This window comes from Anoplopoma fimbria, chromosome 7 (assembly GCF_027596085.1).
Source record: "Anoplopoma fimbria isolate UVic2021 breed Golden Eagle Sablefish chromosome 7, Afim_UVic_2022, whole genome shotgun sequence".
In the NCBI taxonomy this organism is placed as follows: domain Eukaryota; kingdom Metazoa; phylum Chordata; class Actinopteri; order Perciformes; family Anoplopomatidae; genus Anoplopoma; species Anoplopoma fimbria.
The window spans coordinates 15,494,090-15,515,562 of NC_072455.1; the positions used below are offsets into that span (position 1 = coordinate 15,494,090).

At 40.5% G+C, this 21,473-nt stretch overlaps 1 protein-coding gene across 1 annotated transcript in view; it reads left to right on the plus strand.

Moving 5' to 3' along the window:
- Positions 1 to 1,205: 1,205 nt before the first annotated feature.
- Positions 1,206 to 21,473, plus strand: part of slc8a4b (solute carrier family 8 member 4b) — a 48,232-nt gene continuing 27,964 nt past the window's right edge. The window contains exons 1-10 of the mRNA XM_054601065.1: positions 1,206 to 1,368; positions 2,666 to 2,805; positions 3,236 to 3,388; positions 3,487 to 3,714; positions 3,807 to 4,211; positions 6,824 to 6,934; positions 7,026 to 7,178; positions 9,282 to 9,378; positions 9,607 to 9,798; positions 10,325 to 10,517. Of these exons, the coding sequence (XP_054457040.1) occupies positions 1,206 to 1,368; positions 2,666 to 2,805; positions 3,236 to 3,388; positions 3,487 to 3,714; positions 3,807 to 4,211; positions 6,824 to 6,934; positions 7,026 to 7,178; positions 9,282 to 9,378; positions 9,607 to 9,798; positions 10,325 to 10,517 (1,835 nt within the window). The remainder of the gene's footprint in view (positions 1,369 to 2,665; positions 2,806 to 3,235; positions 3,389 to 3,486; positions 3,715 to 3,806; positions 4,212 to 6,823; positions 6,935 to 7,025; positions 7,179 to 9,281; positions 9,379 to 9,606; positions 9,799 to 10,324; positions 10,518 to 21,473) is intronic.

Below are 21,473 nucleotides of genomic sequence, written 5' to 3' on the forward strand. Positions count from 1 at the left end.
GGCAAACAATGTTGCCTATTTACACATTCAGCAGACACAGAGCTACATCAATATCGTGCTTGGTTAGTGACCATATGTACACTACCTTTCACAATGCATTGTGGGATACTTTAAGTCTTCTATATAGAATATAATAATTCTCAAAATACATTTGTATAGCTCTACAACATGGCAAACTCACTATAAAGTGGACTTAAAGTGAGTAGTGAGTGATTTAAGACACAGCCTAAGTCTTGTTCTTGTTTATGTTAAATCTTTAGCCACTGGAATTTATACAGACCTGTGTTGCAGGTCGGAGCCTCTTCTCTGAATTATAAAACCAAACGTTGCCTTTGCCTAGATTAAATCAGCCCACTTACATCTTGACATTGGTTATCTGTTATCACAATCAATTTTTAGAGTTCTGCGTTCACATTTAAGGGATGAAAGATTTCTATGACATAGTTTAAATTAAAAAAAAAGCTTATAGTTCTAAAGTCCACATTTCAAATAAAGTACTGTGTCTCCTGTCTGCTCTGCTGCAGCTAAAAAGGGGTTCTATTGACTGTTCTGCAGTCCAGATTAAAAACATTTTTTTTTTCTCATCTTGGCTCCTGAGGAGCTCAGGCCGGCTACATCTATTTCAGTTTTTATAGACGTTATTATTTTAACTTTATTACAGATGCCGACTACAAGTGTATTGTCATTTACAGCATTTCTACAGACTTTTTTTTTATTAGCCTTGTTTTTATGCACTGTAATGACCTTCCATTATTGCTTTTATTGCTTTTTCCTTTTATTCTTTTTGTTTATAATCCACCATATAGCTCTTTGTAAACACCTCCTATTAAGATCTATTAAAAATGAAGAATGATGTTTCTTTAAATGACATTAAATATAGGTATTTGCTGAAAGGCCACCTAAGTTGCAGACACTTTTCCTCACCCTGGGCTATTAACTTCACTTTAACCACTTTCTTTGCATTAATTAAAGGCACTTGAGCTGATTGAAAAGCAGCAAAAGGTGTTTTTATTGTGAATAAAATGAAACCAACACGAACACTTCATCAGAGAGTTCACTTAAGAGTGTGATTCAAAGGCTGAATAACGACTCCCCTTCTGTCTCTTTCTTTTCTCCTTCTGCCTCAAGGATTTGGACGTCGCTCCACGCTGCCCCGACAGTAGAACTCAGTAGAGTCCAGTGAAGGCCCGACTGCCTCAGCAGAAATGGCTCCAGCAGCCATGTCTGTGCATCCATCCTCTTTCCCCTCCCGCCTCTCCTCACCCCTCCTCCTCTTCCTCTTCTCCGCCTTCCTCCTCCTGTCATGTCCTGGATCGGTGAACGCATCTGACAGTAACTGTTCAGCTAGTGGAGACGCCTGTCAGGAAGGTGGGTTGGTCTTATCTGTGAGAAAACTTCACTTTAAGGAGGGATTAACATGATTACATGTCAAAGATGTCTTACCTTAACTCTTACAGCAACAGCAACTTATTGAAAGGGTTAAATATGGGAAAGACTGTAGTTTTCCATGTACCAGCCATGTAAGCTACTGATGTCACCTGCCTTTTTCCCAGATGAACATTATGTGGTTTAGATCAGTAAAGTTCACCAGTGATACCCAACGGATAGCAACAGGCCTACTTTAAAGGGAAAATTTTCGGCCACTTTTAGATTGGATAATTTACAGTATTTTATTTATAAAGGGCCTTGCTCAATGAATTAAATTCCCTCCTTTGTAAGAAAAATTGTAAAGCATGAAATTACCTACGTTTTAATGGGGGCACTGGATGCATTAAATTATATGTCTCGTTTGCAGTAATGCATTAATAATTAGGTGTTAGTGTCCCACAGATTTCACAGCCAAGTATCCATTGTCTTGGTTGCGCTTTCCATCCAGAATGTATATAACAGATTTTACAGTGAAAAATAAACCATAATTAATTTATATCCATCCACAGAGCGTTAATTCACCTCTCAGTCCAAGCTCAACAAGAAAGTATTCCTGTGGTGAAATAATATAACATTTTGAAATATAAGCTTTTTCTTTATCATATCCTGGAGTAATATATTTTGAAGTCACAGCACAGCTTTACTTCATAGAGTTTATTGTATATTTCTCATGTGGTACCAGTATATTTGTTGAAGGAATCCTTCATGTCTAAAATATTCAAACATTCTAGCATTTATTGCAGTATAACTTTGCCAGCTAATTCTGTGCGACCTGTCCAGAGGCTCTGCAAATAACAGGAAAGAGCTCTATTTGCCAGGTGTTAATGCATATTCAAAGTTGAACAATGTCATCAGAATATTCATAAAGCACCCACACCAGGAACGCCTCACCATACGAAGGTGAGTGTTTCATTGCCTCCTTAGCAAGTGGTGAGCTATCAGCGGATTCTTCCAATTTACTGCCTTGAAACCAGAGTGCATTGATCCATTTCGATACTTTTTATGAAGACAAATGGGACCATATGGAAAATCTCCCATATTATAAACCATAATCAGGTTGTAATGCCACTGATCTTTTTACAAAGTTCCCACAGCAGCAGGCTGTAAATAATTAGAGAGGGAAAGATTATTAAGGTTAGCACACAACATTGTTGCAACCAAATCTCTCTTGTGATCCTATGCTGCAAAACTCATCAAAATCTCAGTTTGATTATCTCTTTTTTCTTTTACATTTCAGGAGTGGTACTGCCTGTGTGGAACCCTCAGAACCCCTCTGTAGGCGACAAAGTGGCACGGGCCATTGTTTACTTCGTGGCGCTGATCTATATGTTCCTGGGCATGAGCATAATAGCGGACCGATTCATGTCTTCAATAGAGGTAGGCAAGAGATGAATAACCAAACACTTATTTTGCTGTTGAGATGTTCCATTATTTCTCCTCATGACTTCCTAATGGATTAATGCAGTTATATATCATGTCATTTCTCACCAGTCATCAATAGCCTGGAGAAATAAAATGGATATAATTCAATATGACTCATGGTTGACAGCTCCATTGGATCTGGGTTAAATACTTAATTTGCTTATTCCTTGCGTTTCTTTTCTATTCCTCCCTCATCATTTTTTTTTCATTTCCTTTCCTTTTGGTGCATCCCCAAATCTTGATTCTCTTTTCCTCTGCTTTTCCTCTTTCCTTTATTTCCCTTTGGTGGCTCTTCTACTCTTCTTTCGTTTCTTTTTTTTTTGGTTGCTTTTCTTTTTGCCTCTACTGTCCTTTCCATTTGGTGCAACCTCTACTTTCACTGCAGGTCATTACCTCCCAGGAGAAGGAAATCACTATAAAGAGGCCGAATGGTGAGACCACCACCGCCACGGTCAGGATCTGGAATGAGACCGTTTCTAATCTCACTTTAATGGCCTTGGGTTCTAGTGCCCCAGAGATACTGCTGTCAGTTATTGAGGTGGGCACAATATGGGCCGGATGGTTAGGCTACACATTAGATTAAGTGATACAGAATGTAATGGGAACACAGTAATCTGATTTTCTCCCCACCTATAGGTGTGTGGTCACGGTTTTGAGGCCGGCTCTCTGGGTCCCAGCACTATCGTGGGCAGTGCTGCCTTCAACATGTTCGTCATCATCGCCCTGTGTGTCTACGTGGTTCCTGATGGAGAGACGCGCAAAATCAAACACCTTCGGGTGTTCTTCGTCACAGCAGCCTGGAGTATCTTCGCCTACATCTGGCTTTACCTGATTCTGAGTGTTTTTTCCCCTGGAGAGGTGGAGGTGAGAATACAGAGCAATAAAAGGAGGAAAGTTTCGGGATAAAACAGAAAGATGAGTAGGGAGCTGCTAACTCCGTCCCTTCTCTCCTCCAGGTATGGGAGGCTGTGCTGACCTTCCTCTTCTTCCCGCTCTGCGTGGTCCAGGCCTGGGTGGCCGACCGTCGCCTCCTCTTCTACAAGTACGTCCGCAAGCGCTACCGCACTGACAAGCACCACGGCATCATCATTGAGACAGAGGGAGGGCCGGACGGAGGAATGGGTATGGCTGGAGGAGGAGCACTGGGCCCAGGGGGGTTCACCAAGATGGACATGCTGGAGCTGGACGGACAAATGGCGCTGAACTGTCACAGCGGGGTGGATGGAGGGATGATGGAGGATGGAGGAGCGAAAGACGAGGAAGACGAGGCCAGGAGGGACATGGCGAGGACGCTGAAGGATCTGAAGCAGAGGCACCCGGATAAAGACATGGAGCAGCTGATTGAGATGGCTAATTATCAGGTTAGGAGGAGTATGCTGATATGTGCATATCATTTTTTTATTTTTATAAGAGGTATATATTTTAAGGCACTGTGACTTCATGGGTTTTCCATTTCCCACCAAAGAATGCCCAGTATTTTAAAAACTACAGTAAACCACAACAGTTAATCCAGTTTACCATTTCCCCTGACTTCCAGTTTTTATGCTAAGCTAATCGCTTGAAAGCTCCATACTTCTGTCAATCTTCTTATGTACCAAACTGTCAAGCAACTCCAAGTCATACACCTACATTCAATTTTAGTCAAGAATTTGATAAATCCTGAAAGTTTGAATGTTGTGTCCACCTGCATGAATATGATCGGATGTTACAAGTCAGCTGCTAATTATTAAGGCACTTCTAACTTTCATCTCCACTCCATCTCGACGTTGTTCCGTCTTTACTTAGCTACTGAGCTTAAGATCTTTTTATATCTAGCAATAAATTAAAATATAAAGTCATGCATCACATTTCATATACGACTAATCTGAGGGTGACTTTGTGTTGGAGATGACGCTGTGACACATTCAGTTGTGAAGGTGTTTAGGTGATAGCAGGAAGGACAGCACACAGCTGTTATACAGATAACATTTATAAATGTTCCAGAGCAACTTCTGAGCTGTTAAACAAATTACATAATGCCGTAGTTATAGAAAATGGAAACATAACTATGTGTACACACCTTATATAACAAGGTTATAAGGAAGTTAATTAAAGTGTTGGCTGAGCATCAGATACATACACAGTCTCTTTCACACACATAAACATAGAATATACAATACTCAGTTTTCAAGGACTCTCCTCATGTAATGTTATGTGCTGATGAAACCACTAGTGTGCAGAATGGAAGGTGCCGGTTGGCTTGATTGACAGCACTGTAACATACAACCCCTCTGACATCCAGGTGATTTTTTCCCCGGTAAGTTGTATGGACATTAGATTAGTTAGCGTGAAGGTTCATTCTAGGACTTGGAAGGCGTAGTTTGACAAAAAATTTGTAACACAAGGTCCACTTGTTAGCTTTCTTTCTGAGTTTACAGCCACAGCTCACACACTGAATTCATGCGTTAAGGGTGACTGTGAGTCAAAAGCTTAAAAAAAAGCCACCAAGGGGACTTTGAGTTAAGATTTTTTGGGGGAATTTAGTTTTACGATTTGTGAATTCATAATCACAAGTCATTGCAACTTAGTGCTTTGTCCTAAATTGAACCTTTTGGTTAAATTTGGCATTAGTTTAGTTGAATTTCGATTGTCAATGTGCCACACAGAGATTAATCAACTAGTCGGTTAATCTGTTTTCATCCCTGGTAAAAAGAAAGGTGATTCTTCTAGATGACTGTCACACACACATCTCTTTGTTGCAAGTTTTACTTACAGTTGCTTAAATGTTTATATATACTAGTCATCAAACTGGCACAAGATGCCCATGTTTCTGCTGGTTCTCCCTTTTTCAGCTTTCTCCTCTTCCTTCCCTTGCCTCCTCTCCAAGTCATGTCTTGGTTTTGGTCATTGTTTTTTGGCAGTGAGGGAAGGAAGGAAAGAAGTTTGGCAGGCATCCCAAGGTGCACTGGGTAACATCCAGATGCTTGTTTGCATACAAACCTCCCTCCCCCTGCAGCTACTCCCTTGCCTTGTGCTCTAAATAGAAATGACAGCTGCCTTGGAGATTTATCTCAGCCGAATGGATTATTGTTTTTTGTTGTCATTATGAATAATTAAATAAAATAAAATAGCAGTCCCCCATGGAGGAATTGGACTTTCATTAAGTGAGGCCAGCTTGCTCAGCAAAACCAGATCAAGTTTTTAACTAAACTAACAACTTCTGCTTCAATTCCTACAAAGAGATGGAGATTTCATGAGGATTCTGGAATAAAACTGCTGCCCCGCTTCTCCTGAATCAAAATAAATCGCAGTGTTACCAGCTATGAAGCCACATTTAATATAATTATCTCCAAAACTACAGTGGTAAATGTGTTAATTTCCTATTTGTTGGATCGTTAGGATCCTAAATTGTTATTCAGTCTTACATTTTCATTGAAACGAGCGGTTCATCAATGTGGACTGACTAGATATTAAGTTTGCAGCTAAGACAGCGTGCAACTGTAGTCTTGTTCATTTCAGAGGATAAGAGATTAATAATTAAGGGAAGTGGATGGCTACAATTCAAAATCTTTCAATTTTAGCAAGATTCCACTCATGTACTCATATATTATGACTGACCTGGTAATATCTAAAAAACATAGTTACAACTTTTTAAAGCAAGATTGAAGCCCAACATCACAAACCCAGAGAACTGGACAACCCGCATACTGCAAATGCTGGATCTGGGTACAAACCTCAAGCATACACACTATTGAAGTGTTCTCAAGTAACTCAGTGAATCTGTAGCTGACCTTTGACCTCTAATCTTCCAGAAGAGACGTCAGAACATTTTCCCAAGAGAGATTCACTGTTTAACCTTTAAATTGCAGCTGTCAGTTTCAAAGTAGAAGCTTTTGTAAAAAAAAAAGACTAATTGGGAAAAAACAATCAAGTTATAAATTACCATGATGAATACAATAGATTACTTTGTTAACTGATTGATTTTGTTGATCAGGTATTGATGCAGCAGCAGAAGAGCAGAGCGTTCTACCGTATCCAGGCAACCAGGATGATGATTGGTGCCGGCAACATTCTTAAGAAGCACGCTGCCGACCAGGCTCGCAAGGTGAGTCACACATAATCTCGACTAATCACCGTTATTCAAAAATAGAAATCTCCAACCTGACATTTTTCCTGTCTGTTTTTTTTTTTTTCAGGTGGTGAGCAGCCATGAAACCCAGGCCCAGGAGGACGACCCTCACACCATCAGGATGGAGTTTGAACCCCCTTTGTACCAGTGCTTTGAAAACTGTGGCTCCCTGAAACTGACTGTTGCCAGACGTGGAGGAGACTCTGGAGTTACTGTCAAGGTGTGTGTGATAGTGGAATCAACATGACTATAAAAAAGTGTGTGTGTGTTTGTGTGAGAGAGAGGGAGAGGAGCCAAAAGACTCCCAGACAGACTAAAGCATACAGCACAGAAAACAGGAAAAATCTTCTCTGAACTAATTTCACTCACATCTTTGGCAGTTTTCCTGGTGTTGATCTCATCTTAATCATAACATGTTGTCACCTCTAGAGAGCTTCCTTGTTCTCTTCTATGGTCAGATGCTGGTACAGCTATAGACGTGGGTGATAAAAATACAAACCACTTTATTTATTTATTATTTTTAGATTTCAGATCAAAACATATCCTCTTGCGAAGGCGCATTGATTTTGGGCTTAACGCTGGCCTCGTACTCTGATTAAGAGATTTTCTTTCAAGTCTCCCACAGGGAGTCTGTGTCAGTGAAATGATACCTGATCTGCTCACTATTACTACAGGGGCTTTTGCTCAACTGCGTCTCCCCTGATCTTCTCCCTGTATACAAATAATACTATGATGCAACATCAGTGCTGTCTGTAGATGAAGTCTTATGGCATGGCCTCAGTCTGCCTTCTACTGAGGGCTGATGTTATTAAGTGAAGTTGCCTATTTAGCCCACTCAAATTATTATCTTCACCAAACAGGGTTTCTTAATGAGGCAACTTGTGGTTGTACTTGTAGTTGTTGAAATGTTCAAAAGTTCCAAGAATCTATTCATTATCCCAGACTGCAATTTAAGTTTTGTTGAATATACAAGAAAAGATCAAAGAAATCTACAATGAACTATACCCTATTACAAGGTTTAGCAATTTAAGCATGAGGCAGCCATTTCTAAAAAGTAGACCGCATGCATTTTAACAGGTTTTAAAAAAGTAAATAGCTAATATGAGTAAGTTGTTAACACATATTTGCATATCTACACCGCATATATGGAGAAACATTAGCTTTCGATTGGAGTGACGATAGAATTTAAGTTTAATATAATAGTTAGTATATGGCAAGACAGGGCAACCAAAACAGTCTATGCCATCCACACCATAAGGAAACATATTCCTGGGTACAGTTTTTAAAGCCAAGCTATATCATTAGTAACATAACATTGGTAAGAGAAGTCATGCACTTATTGTATTCGTATCAGTTCGTTGCACTTATTGTATTCGTATTAGTTTGTTGCACTTATTGTTTTCGTAGTAACTTGCCTCTGCACTATACTTTTGCTCTAGTTTATGCTTTTAGATGCTTGTTTAAGAAAGGAGATGCACTTATGACTTCTGGTGACTAGTAGTTCTCTTGAATACCTATGTTGAATACACTTATTAATAAGTCGCTTTGGATAAAAGCGTCTGCTAAATGACTGTAATGTAATGTAATTAGTCAACAGGCTATTTATATATAGCGTTATACATAATTTGGCACTTTTCTATTTTTATAATCACATCAACATAATTACATATTATTTTTATTTCAAACATCTATAAAATATGAATCCTCAGCATTATCAGCTGGTGTAATGGATACATTTAAAAAAAGTTCAACACTGTATCACTCAAACAATTTATCAAGAGAAACAAGAGAATGACTACAAAAGCACTTCCAACACCCGAGTTACTGATTCAGCTTTTCCTACAGACAGCCTCAGATTATTTTAAAGTAATCTGAATTTTTTCTATTTTCGTATAACATGAGACACAAAATGATTATAAACAATGTGTGCAAATGTGTAAGGCTTTGTATAGGATGGAGAGGTTAATAAACAGTGCCGATGGAGAGAGGAGGCAGAGAATGGAGAGATACAGGGAAAGTTTAGTTGTACTATCTTCAATGTCTTTATCATCATGCTGTATCTGACCAGAGGGCCCAGTTTAACGAAGCAGTTCATCTTGTTTTCTCTCACCCTCTGTTCTCCCCAAATGCCTCTCCTCTGTTTCTTTGCCGTCCTTCTCTATCTCTCTCTTCTTCTGTGTTATCTGTGTCCTCCCTCTCTCTTTGTGTTTATTTGCCCTTTTGGTATGTTTTCACTTCTGTTTCATGTTTTGACGGCTCTCTTTATTCTCCCCCTTCACCCTTGTCTCACCCCGCCATCTCTCTGTGTTCCTATCTCCCCCAGGTGGATTACCGCACAGAGGACGGTACAGCAAACGCTGGTTCAGATTACGAGTTTGCGGAGGGAACACTGCTGTTTAAGCCAGGAGAGACCCTCAAAGGTAAAAAATAACATTGACATCAATACCTGATGGCATATCGAAAAACACATCCCTGAGACTGAGGCGTAATAAGCGCAGGTCAACTGCAGCACCTTAGGCAACCTTTTCCACTGGCTTTGACAAAAATATGATTTTAAAGTTTATTATTGGAATAATTTCGCATAAAAAGAAGTACCATGAACTATTCAGTACCAAAATCAACATCCTGAATGACACTTATTTTACCAGAGATCACAGTCGGAGTGATTGACGATGACATCTTCGAGGAGGACGAGTATTTCTACGTCCACCTCAGTAACCCTCGAGTGGTTGGTTACCCTGAGATTGGCACCGCCCCACTGGATGCCAGTGCCACCCCCAAAGCCGTGCTCGGTGACAACCACACAGCAACAGTGACCATCTACGATGACGATCACGCAGGTGACAGAAACCCCTAAATATTCTAACAAAAGTTTGCTATCTGGATGCAACTACTAACACACAATACTTCTACGTCTTTACATTTTGTACTTAAAGCCAAACTGAAATTCAAATCCTACCTACTTTCTTTGTAAGGAAGAATTAATGTTGATTTCTGTTTGTCTTTAATCTTCTGTGCAAGATGAATCCGAAAAACGGACAAAGAAATGTCTGCACACCATCTGCCTAATGTTGAATCCATGTATATGCCTATTGCTTTGCTACTTAGTCCCAAGATATCCTCAAAAATGTATCGTAAATAGTACCAGTCCCTCAATGTCGACACTTTTTCAGGTACTGGAGTTTGCTAACATCCAAAGAGAATTTAAGTGGGAGTGGGTGGTAATCTATTATCCATTACACCATATATATGGTACACATTGGCGAGCAAGCTAGTGAGTGTGAGCGTAGGTGTTTATCAACCTCATATTTCATGTCTTTCTCTTGTTCCTCCCCTGTGAAATAATATGCTTTCTTTCTTTCACAGGCATCTTTACCTTTGAGAATGCCAGTCAGAAGGTGAGTGAGAGCGTTGGCGTGATGGAGTTGAAAGTGCTCAGGACTTCGGGGGCCCGAGGTCTGGTAGCCGTCCCCTACCGAACCGTGGATGGCACCGCTAAAGCAGGGGAGGACTACGAACTGGCAGCGGGCAAGCTGGAATTTCAGAATGACGAGACCATGTAAGTACAGAAATTTTGTGAATATTTCAATATATTGTTTTTTAACCCAGTTCTCATCCCTTACTGGGGGACTTGACCAATGGACCGATATCTTTAAAAAACACCCAGAATATTCCTTTAATTCATCAAAATAGATGTTTTTGTTGCACTAAAAGGTGACTGACATATTTCTGGAAAGCCAATGACACATTGCTTTTTCTCTGTTTCCTTTCTGTGTGATTGATTCCCGTTCAGTAAGGGCTGTTTAGGTTAATTGAGTGTAAAAAATCCATTCTTAGTATAAATAGCTCTATAACATCGTAATAATGCCACTCTTCAAGGTAGGCTACTCTGCATTAAAATGCCTCCTCACACATGCACACACATACACACACACACACAAAATCGCTCTTGGGCACATGCATTTTTAATATGCTGATGTTGGCGGTGTTAAATTGACCAATACATAAAGCAGTTGGGAATGCAGTTTCCTCAGCGCCTCCTGGGGCCTACAAAGCAAGTACTCTGTGTTTGTGTGTGTGTGTGTGTGGTTTTGTTCTTGTATCTGTACGAGGACCATTTTGAAGAACAAGGACATTCATGCATAGTGAGGACATTTCCACTGGTAGCCACTTCTTCAAGGTGGTGTTTGATTGACAAGGTTAGACATAGTTTAGGGTTAGGCTTGAACAGCTTTTGTTAAAGCTTTAAGACTTTGACTTTCAAGGTTAAGATTACAATTACATAGTTAAGGGCTGTGGTTCACATTCACTGTAGTTGTAATCAAGGCTTTTAGGGCTAGGGAGTGCATGATATCAATGCGGGTCCTCACAAGTACAGGAGTACAAACCTGTGTGTGTGTTTGTGTGTGTGTATCAGATCAGATTTACAAATGAACTAGATGCTTGCCATTTGATACCAGCTGGTTTCTGTGTATGAGCGTCACTACAAGGGCAGAGTGTGTTTGTATGTGTGATTTGGTGAGATGATGTACTATCAATGACGCAATCACTACTTATAAAGCTATGTAACTAGTGAGCTGTGAGGTTAGGAAGGGGTGAGAGAGGAGTGAGGGAGAGCTAAAGAGCGCCAGAGGAGAGATGGAGGGATAAGAGGGTTAGACTTGGTGTCCTCTGTTGCTGGTGTGTCAGTACAGAAACTAAAGAGAAGGCCGATGAGAATGGAGTTAAGATACTGTTGGTGCATTTGATACAAGAGGATTATAAAGATCATTGGGTGAAGTATTTTTTTTTTTAACCCCTAAGAGAATGTAACTTTGTGGGTCAAGAGTGATCAATGAACAACAATAAGCATCTTCCTCAATGGGTGTGGATTAACAGTGCAAGGCTTGTATTTATAAAGCATCAGAATCATACTGAAAGTTTAAATAGGTCAGAGTCTCATGTTTTGATTAGGACAAATCCACTTTAAACCAGCAGTTTGCAACAATCTGAACTACAATAAAATAATCAGTTTTGCATGTAACAAAAAGGATCAAACAGATTTGAAATACTTCTCGAGCACAGGTCAAAATCATAACAATAACAAAATGAGCAATACACAAAGTATTGCTTATCTGCTTTTATTAGTTACTCCATTGGGACACAATAGTTTGTGCTATTTTTCCATTATGCCTAATTGTTTTTTAATGAGAAATCTCTTTAAATTAAATATGATGGTGCCATGTTAGCAGTAATAATGTCATAGAGTTTCTTTGGCATTATGGTTGTGTGCCTTGCTCTTTTTAAAGACTTTTTGAGAAAATCCACAAACCAGAACAAAAAAAGAGAAAAGACAATCAAACAGGATGTGCTCTCTCATTATATCCCTCCCCATCTGTATTTTTTCGTGTCTTTTCCCGCTGCTACCCTTCTCTGTGTTTCCTCTCCTCTTTTCAACATTGTGCCTCTGAGCCCCTTGTCAAAAATGTCCCGCTAATGTAAACTTGCTTTTATGCGCTGCATTCATTTGTGTCTTTCTTCCCTCCATCGGCCCTTTCTCTCTCTTTTCTGTCTTCGCCTCATAAAATGCCCACTCTTGATTGACCTTGGATTTGCTCTGTGTCATTCTTTCTTTTTTTACTCTTTCTTGTTCCTGTCTCTGTTAGACCTTCTTTAACGTCTTTCCCCCAGCCCCCACATTCTGTCTGGTATATTTTTAGATTGTTCTTCCATGCTGGATGAGTTTTGTCCTCCCCCTCCTCTCCTCCTCCCTCATTTCCTCCCTTCTTCACCTTCTCCTCTACCCTCATCTCCCTGTCATCTCATGTCTCTCCTCCCTCCCTTTTCACCCACTCATGTGCACCCTCGCTCTTCATTTGCATCCTTCTCCCCTCTGCCTTTCACCTTTTTTTATTTACACTGTCAGACTTTTTTTATTTTTCATTTTATCTCCCTGTGTAACCTTACTCCTTGTTTTACGTGACCCGACACCCTTGTCTTGCTCCACTGTCTCATTCTCATCTCCTCTCTTCTCTCCACCTCCCTTATTTTATCCTTCTCCTCATCCTCTCCATCCATCTATCGTTGTCTATCCCTGTACTCAGAGAAAAGGGACTTACTGCCAAGGCAATTTAGCTGGATCACAACCCAGACATAATTCATCGTCCACACCTCTCTCCATTCTCTCCTATCCTTCTTACACTGTCTTCTTTGAGGCTTTATAATTGTTTTGTTTACCCATTTCTATTTTCTGCATTTAAGCAATCCCACATCACTTTTCTTGTTTTTCCTGTCTTGTTGGAATGAGCGACACGAGGAGAGGTAAAAAACATAAAGAAGGAAGAGGAAAAGTGGTCATCAGCTCAATTTCATGAGCTCTTATTTATACAAACTAACGTGATTCCACAAAGAAAATTCCCATTTCTCCTTGATCGCATCATCAGAGGTCAGGTTTCAGCTGGTGCCTATACTTTAGCAAGGTGGATGACTGCTGAAATATGTTTAAAGGAGCACTCCATCAAATGTTGTGTTATATTATATTATATTGTTAGTTTACTTGTCATGATGAGTACTAAGCCTGTGAAAACTAGAATGGTTCTGTTACCAATACTTGTATCGGAAATGCCTCTGCTACACCCTAGAATGTTAGACCGTACATCTGATCCTTACATCCTACCTGATTGGTATGTCACATGGTCAAACTAGTACTACACACCTGTGGTTTGACACTCCTGCGCACCCTATTTTTCCTTGATACATTGTGAACAACATATCCTTGTTAAAATCAGCAGGAAGAGAACCAGTTAACGTCAGCTGTTAGCAGCAGGTGGGCAGCACAGTCCTGTGAAGCCAACAGAGGTTCCATGAGTTACATCATGGTACGTTCAGGCTCCATTCAGTAAAAATGAATATTGGGCAAGGGTAAATTATAACATTAACATGATGTTATAAAAGATAACCTCCAAAATGTGTTTTTTGGCAAGAAACTTACAGTTGTTATAACGAGATCTTTTCACAGAAAAATAGATAGGAGACGGAGACGTTACGATCTATTTAACCTCTTTTGTTGTAAAACACACATTGGAATCATCCATCCATCCATCCATCTTCCGTTACCGCTTATCCAGTTAAGGGTCGCGGGGGTGCTGGAGCCGATCCCAGCTGTCAATGGGCGAAGGCAGGGTTCACCCTGGACAGGTCGCCAGCCTATCACAGACATTGGAATCAGAATTGTGAAAAAAAAAAATGGTATCGGAACATCTTGAGTGAAAACCACTGCATAATGTCTTTTGTGGCTCTGAAGCAGCTTTGGCAAGTCAGAAGTTATAACCCCTGATGAAGTCATAATGATGTCATCAGGGTTATCTCAGCTATTGCAACAAAAGCTTACTTTCATGTCATTTAAAAATATGTGAGCCTTTACCTGAGAGGATGAAACTAAAGATGCTCTTTTGGGTCCTACCGGAATTATGGAAGTACGACAATAAATTGCTGGAGGACCTCAGTTTCAAAGGGTAAATTCCCGGCTTCTTGCCAACCAAGAGGCCACCCTGCCATCCAAATGATTGGGGAAATATCATAGATGGATAAGGCATGAATAGTAGTGAAATTGCATTCCACAGAAAATGTGTTTTCCTATGCAGTCATGGAGGGAAAATGGAAAGGAACGTAGAGTGAGAGATGGAAGGAGATGAAGATAAAGAGGGATGTCTGTGTTCCATGACTTAATAATGAACCAAGGACAGAAGTGATGGAGACAGAGAGTGAAAGAATGACGTGACTTTGTAAGTGTGTTATTGTCAGTATATTCTCTCACTTGAGTGCAATTTATTTTGGTGTCACTCAGTTGGAAGTCACACACACAAACACATACAGTATATACATCACAGTGAATGTAAATGTATTCATTATATGAACTCAGATTATGCACATGCAGGAATTATTAGTTCTCACTCTGTTCAGCCAATGCTTCTTTTATTTATCACTCTCTTGTTCACCAATAATCTCTCCCGGTCTCCATCTGTCTGCAGCTTTCTCTGCCTTCTCTCTCTCTTTCTCTGTCTTGTTCTTTTTGTTAAGAGGGCATGTGTGTGAGAAGTCAAAGTCAAAGTTAACTGTGTGTTCGTGTGCGAGAGAGAAAGAGAGATAGATAGGCTCAGCAGGGCCAGTTTATTCTTAGCCTTCCACTGAGCTGCAACTGAGCACCAAGTCACAGCCAAGACACAGATGTCTGTGTGTGTGTGTGTGGTCCTCTCCCCTGGCTGCTCATTAGAAATTTCAAACAGGTGTCGCCACCAAACTGTGCCGACGCCTGTTCAATTACTGCTTTGCCCTGTGTGTGTATGCGTGTATCTGTGTGTGTGTGTGTGTGTGTGTGTGTGTGTGTGTGTGTGTGTGTGTGTGTGTGTGTGTGTGTGTGTGTGTGTGTGTGTGTGTGTGTGTGTGTGTGTGTTTTTGTGTGTATGTACTAACCTTACATAGCAAACCACCTCCAACATTTTTGACTCCCTTAACTTTGAAATATGTCACCTTGCAAATTAAGCTGTATTAAACATTATCCTGTCCCTAATAACTGCACTTCAGGAAACATTTTTCATACTTTCAAAATACAATGTTAGCAATTGCCCATTCCCTTAGCCCCACCCCTTTAGTTACCGCTGCTACACCTATCAATCTGTCCATTATTTTTTATATGTTATGTTTTGTTTGGAGGCCAGCAGGGGGAAAAGCTGCTACATTACTGTTGGAAAATGGGGATCCAAATAATGAAAAATATGGAATCTTCCCCAAATTCAATATAAAGCAGGAGGGAGCAGCTAACGTCTTACGCTGTGTTCACACTACAAGCGTGTTGCTCAAGCACTCGTTGACGTAGTTCTGCCGGTAAATAGCATTGGTGTTACGTTCCTTTTTTAGTCTAGGGGAAAGAACGTGAGTCAAAAGTAGAAGTAAAAGAGGATTTATTCAAAACTCAGCAGGTGCAAACAAAAGTTCTCAAACAAATTTGGGAGAGGATGGGACAAAAATGGTTGTGCCAAACTAGAACTGGCTCTTTTTTGATGAAACGGAACCGGGTGAAACAAAAATATATGATTGGTAGACACTTCACCATATCACTGGAGCTCAGAAAAAAATTGAGGCCATCTCAACTTAAATTTGTAGAGCATCACACCCGTCACGCAGACACATGTTGGCCGTCAGTTTGTATCTTAATGTCACCGGCTACCATTGAAAATGACTGTAGTCCGTTGCTATGGCGTTAGTGGTGTTGTTCTTTTTATAAACCCATGTACACCGCTACAATGTGAAGAGATCCAAAGCTCCACAGACATGCTGAGTTTGCTAAAATAGGATTGGGCAATTGCTATTCTGGGGAGCGTTTTTAGCAAAAGGGCAATTTGGAGAAATCTCATCATGCATCTCAAACGACAACACAAATCAGCCACCAGCCTTCTTCTTATCACTTAAAGGAGACAAAATCTGTTATTATTGTTTTCATATGGGATCATATGGATCCCCTGAAGTGCACCAGCCGAATTACCACTTAACAATATTGAGTTTTACAGTAATCCCAGCATCCTGTCATGTTGCGTTATGTGTTAATGAAGCCCAGACACAACTTCTTAGTGTTTTCGACAAAGCTGTCAGAAGAGCTGTGTTCATTTATTAGCTGCTGGTGAAGGAGAAGTCAACTTGTAAGTTTTAAACAAAACATTCACCCTTCGGCGAGATGCTTCTTTGAATTAAGAGAAACACAAGGGGAGCGTGAGCGTGTGTTTGTGTGTGTGAATGTGTGTGGGTGGGTGGGTGTTTGCTTGTGTCGCAGCTCTTGTAACGTGTTTGATATTTGCAACCTGTTTCTCCGTCTGTCACCAAAGCAGGGTGACTAACCCAAAGCTGTTCCCAAAATAAAACATCCTTTGAACTCCAAATCCCCAAGAGCTGTGCGCTGTAAATGTGCGTCTAGTGTGCGTTAAGAGTTTGTGTGTGTCCTTCTGCCCAAATTCATACGGGTGCACTTGTGTTGAGTGTTTGCGCTTGCTGCTGCAGCTGCATGTGTGTGTGTGTGTGTGAGAGCAGTTTACTGTATTTCCTCAAAGTCATGTTTGTTGCTCATCTAGGGAGTGTCGTATCATCCCCTTCTCTTACCCCCGCACACACGCACACACACACTATCACAACACACACACACTTTAGCATCTTTAGTATTCTCCAGACAATCAGCATGTCTGCACATTGTGACCTTCCTGCTTATCATCTCAGTATTAAATACACTCGTTATCACCATATTGAGATTAAACTGGGTTCAGACAGCAGTTTGGATTTTCTTTAATGTCATTCTGTTACAAAGTCTTTATGTTTGCATGTTTGGTTTGTCAGACATAACTTAGCAGGCACCAGAATAAAACATCATAAGTGCTGTGCATCATGGCACAACTAACCTATCATATGACGCCAGAAACATGTCAGTATAAAGTGGTTTGCGTGCTGTTTTGCATTACTCCCACATCAAAAGGTAAAACTGTCAAACACAGCATGCAGTCTGGTTTGCCAGTATGCATACTTCTTGATGGGAATATTTATGCAGCAGGGTTATTACTAGAAATCAGTCTAAACCCCTTTAACAAGGTTAAAAATTGCCTCTGGTAATACATCTTGTTTGTTGTCCTTGGATTTTTATTTACAAAGATAACTGGACAAATATGATTGCAGTATATTTAGCAACGCTTGCAGCAATGTCGGTGGGTTGGTTCCACCACTTTGTTCTCGACTGGATTATCTGTACAACTATTGAATGGATTGTCATGAAACGCTGTACAGACATTAATGGTCCCCAGAAGATGAATCCTGATGTCAATGGACATTTCCTTGATCATTTCTAACATGTAGATATGTATGGAAGGCTGATTGATGTATCTTTAAAAGGACTGATAACATTTCAGACTCGTGAGTAGGTTTATAATCCTTTTGACACCCAGACCTGCAATACATTATGGATTTTGTTGTCCCATGCTAAATTTGTTTTAATTAGATGTACTGACATTAGGTATTATTATTATTACTGATTTCTCTAATTTGACATTTAAGTTGTAGACTTTAAATTTCAGCCTATGTTTAACTATCTTAGACATCAATTACTCCTTCTTATCAATCACACTGAAAATTCCATGATTAAACCTACTTATCACTACAGTTTTATGCAGTCCACACTAGAGCCACTATAGAGGGTACAGTACAAACAGGACTATTATTATTATAATTTGTTTAATACTAGACACGTATACTGTACTTGTTTTGCATCCCAGGACAGTTCTCATTTCCCGGCAGTAGCATTTCATTCTCTTATTTCTTCTCTTCTCTTGTAAACACCCAACATCCCTCCAGGTTCAAAGAGCTGCCTGCTAATGGGCAGATAAACGCGTTCAACTCCCCCCTCACTCTCTGTTTCTCTGACACCCTCCATTCCCCCCTTTCCCTCCGTTTTATTCAAGAACGTCAGATTTCCTCTGTCTATATAAGGATGAGAGGGTTTTCTTTTTTTCCTCTCTCTCTGTTTGTTGCCTTAGCAACTTTTGATCCCTTCCATTGGAAGCACAACAAAGAGGAGACAACAGAAAGTGACAGAAACATAGAAAGAACGATAAAAGAACAAAAGGGAGAAATTATGGGGGTAGAATAGGGAGATCTGTTGTTTTTTGATTTGTTTTTCTGCTCTCATTTTTCTGCACACACACGAGTTTAAATACAAAGAACCCTGTGATTACTCTCCTCAATATTTCCCCCTTCCATTTTCTCTGTCATTGATTTCATCCCAAACATTTGTTGTAAGCTTCTAGAACAACTACCACTGTTAGTGTGTGTGCGTTTATGTGTATGTCACACATAAATCCATTATTTGTTCTTTAATTAAAGGAAACATTCTTTGGCCAGATGGATTATGAAGACTGGAGAGTTAAATCACATTTCCTCATAGTCACGGTCTGCTTGACAGAGAGAAAGAATGAAGAGATAAAAAAATGGGCTGAATGTCAGAGTCAGAGAGCAAAAATAAAGACGGAGAAGAGAGAAAAAGGGAAAAAAAAGAGGCCAGATAGCACATGCTTTTATCCTCCCTTTCCCTCTTCTGCTCTTTTCAGTTTCTCCTCCTTCTCCATGCTTCTTGACTCTCTTATTTTCTCCCTCTGCCCTCCCTCCTCCCTTTCTCCTCATCCTCTCTAATGTCAGAGCAGTCAAACTTAAGTAGCTTAAGTCAACATCTTTAACAACCTCAGAAGCTCTCTCCATGTGTGTGCATCCGTTTCTCTTCATGTGTGCCGGCCTTGTGTGTATTGGGTTCCAGCTGTGTGCCCAAATCGATGTGGCAACAGCCGTCTGTTGTTTGCCCGTTGATGTTTTTTTCGCTGTACTACAGTAATTCAACTGACAGTTCCCCACACATACACACACACAACCACATAGCACCTCTAGCTTCCTCTAAACAGAATTTTAACCCATTTTGTATCCCGCCTCTGGCTCCTCTCTCTCTGCGTTTTTTGTCTTACAGCACTGCCGGTTAACCGCAGGATAGTCTTATTGATTTGTGGGTCTTAAACAAAGCCAACAACCTGACAGTTAAAGTTGCAGTCTAGGATTTTACAGTAGTGTTTTAGACAGGTATATAGAAAGGTACAATGTTGCGATGCTGAAATACAAAACAGCTTTCAGTTGAGGCAGCTCTGACGATGAAATGCTTAACCTGCAGCCTCTGTCTGTGTCTGGCTGTCTGCTCTGTTGTTCTTGTTTCCTTTTTCCCCCCCTCCATGCCTCTGTGTCTTTGTTATACAATTCTGCCATTTAGAATCCCTGTCACTCCCTGTTTCTGTTCCTCTCTCAGTCCCTCTGCGTCTCCCGTTTGGTACTTCTTAGCCCTGCATCTCTCCCTGGGGTTGTTTTTTTAAAGCACTTTTCTCTGCCAAGCATACACACACCCTATGGTCAGAGTCCAGCGCCCACACTGACGCACATGTACACTCTGACTCTTGCCAGCACGTCCCTGTGATCAACCCCCGGTGGCCTGCACACACCCTGTAATCATGGCTCAGAGACCTACCATGAGCTGCGGCGACAGGCTGCCCCTGCCCTTCCATGCCCATGATTAGAGCCTCAACTGGGGGGCTGAGACACCCAACTATACACCCTTCCACTCCCTGCTCCCCATCTGCCCCGGGCCTCCCCACTCAAATGGACCCCACCCTGCCATGCCGTGACCGCATTAAAGGCCTCAGTGCTGGGTTCACTGACCAACAACGCCGGGTTAGACGTTCCAGGCTGGGATGTCACTTTTCCATTTATTTAGCTTGACTGCAGATTCTTTCAAAGTTTTTAAACTCTTTTTCAGCAGACTGACTGGATTAACCACTGCCTGAATGTTATGAGATGCATGGCCTTTGAGCATGGGAGGCCTCTTATATATAATTCATCAAATTAATTATACAAAGAAAAGTGAGATTATCCTATAAACAAATAAGGCCCCTGTTTGAAAAGACTGGGAGTCTATGTTTTACACCACTGCTCTTGGTTTCCCATAAACCAACTACATCCTCATGTTTCTGTTTTACAAATGAAGAGGAAAAACATGTGGGAAGTGTTTTTTTTCTTATTAGTGCTTCACTCCTTTCACCATCTGCCATTGAAAGAGGCCGAAAGGTTAAGTTCCATTTGTGCTGGAAGAATAGTGCCCCCTTTCTTCTATGTTCCTCAAAGCAACCAGCACACAATGTGATGTGAGATGTGTCAGAGGCTAATCATGTTATATACAACTGAATCCTCTAATGTGAACTGTATTCAATACAACCTTTGATTATTATCCTTACCGATTAATCTGCCACGTATTCTCACGAGTTATCAATTCATTGTTTGGTCTATAAAAGGTCAGAAAATTGTGAAAATCCCAATCACAGCTTTGAATGGGACATCTTCTGGTGGCTTGTTTCGTCCTACCAACAGTTCAAAACAAGCTAAAGCAAGGTTGTGCTTGGGTTAGGGTTAGGGTTATGACTTAAAGGTGCAGGACACAGGATTGGGAGCATTTCAATTGCGTCTTAATAGTTGCCAATACATTTTCGTTCATATTGACTTATTACTATGGATTAATCGATTAATGAGTGGATGAATAGCTTAAAAGATTCAAATTCTGGCGACTTTCTCTGTTAGTTCTTGACTTTCAATCACTTTTATTCTTCCGTCAGTTCACAGTTTGTCTGCCCTCTCTTTTCCTTTTTTTTGCTTTTATCATCTTTGCTGATGTACTGTATGCATGGCACAACAATTAGCACCATATACCCTCAGCTGGTTGGAGGGCTTTGTTAAATTAAATTAGAGCAGTGACCTATGTTTGTGCATGGTTGGATACTGCTCTGATGGCAGTATCATACTAATGATGTGAAATGAGAAAACATCCATCCCCAGACTGTCTGGGGTTGGCAGGGTTCACCAAACCCTTGTCCAGTATACAAGAGCCACACTTATTTATTTCTACTCGTATTTTAAAACAAAT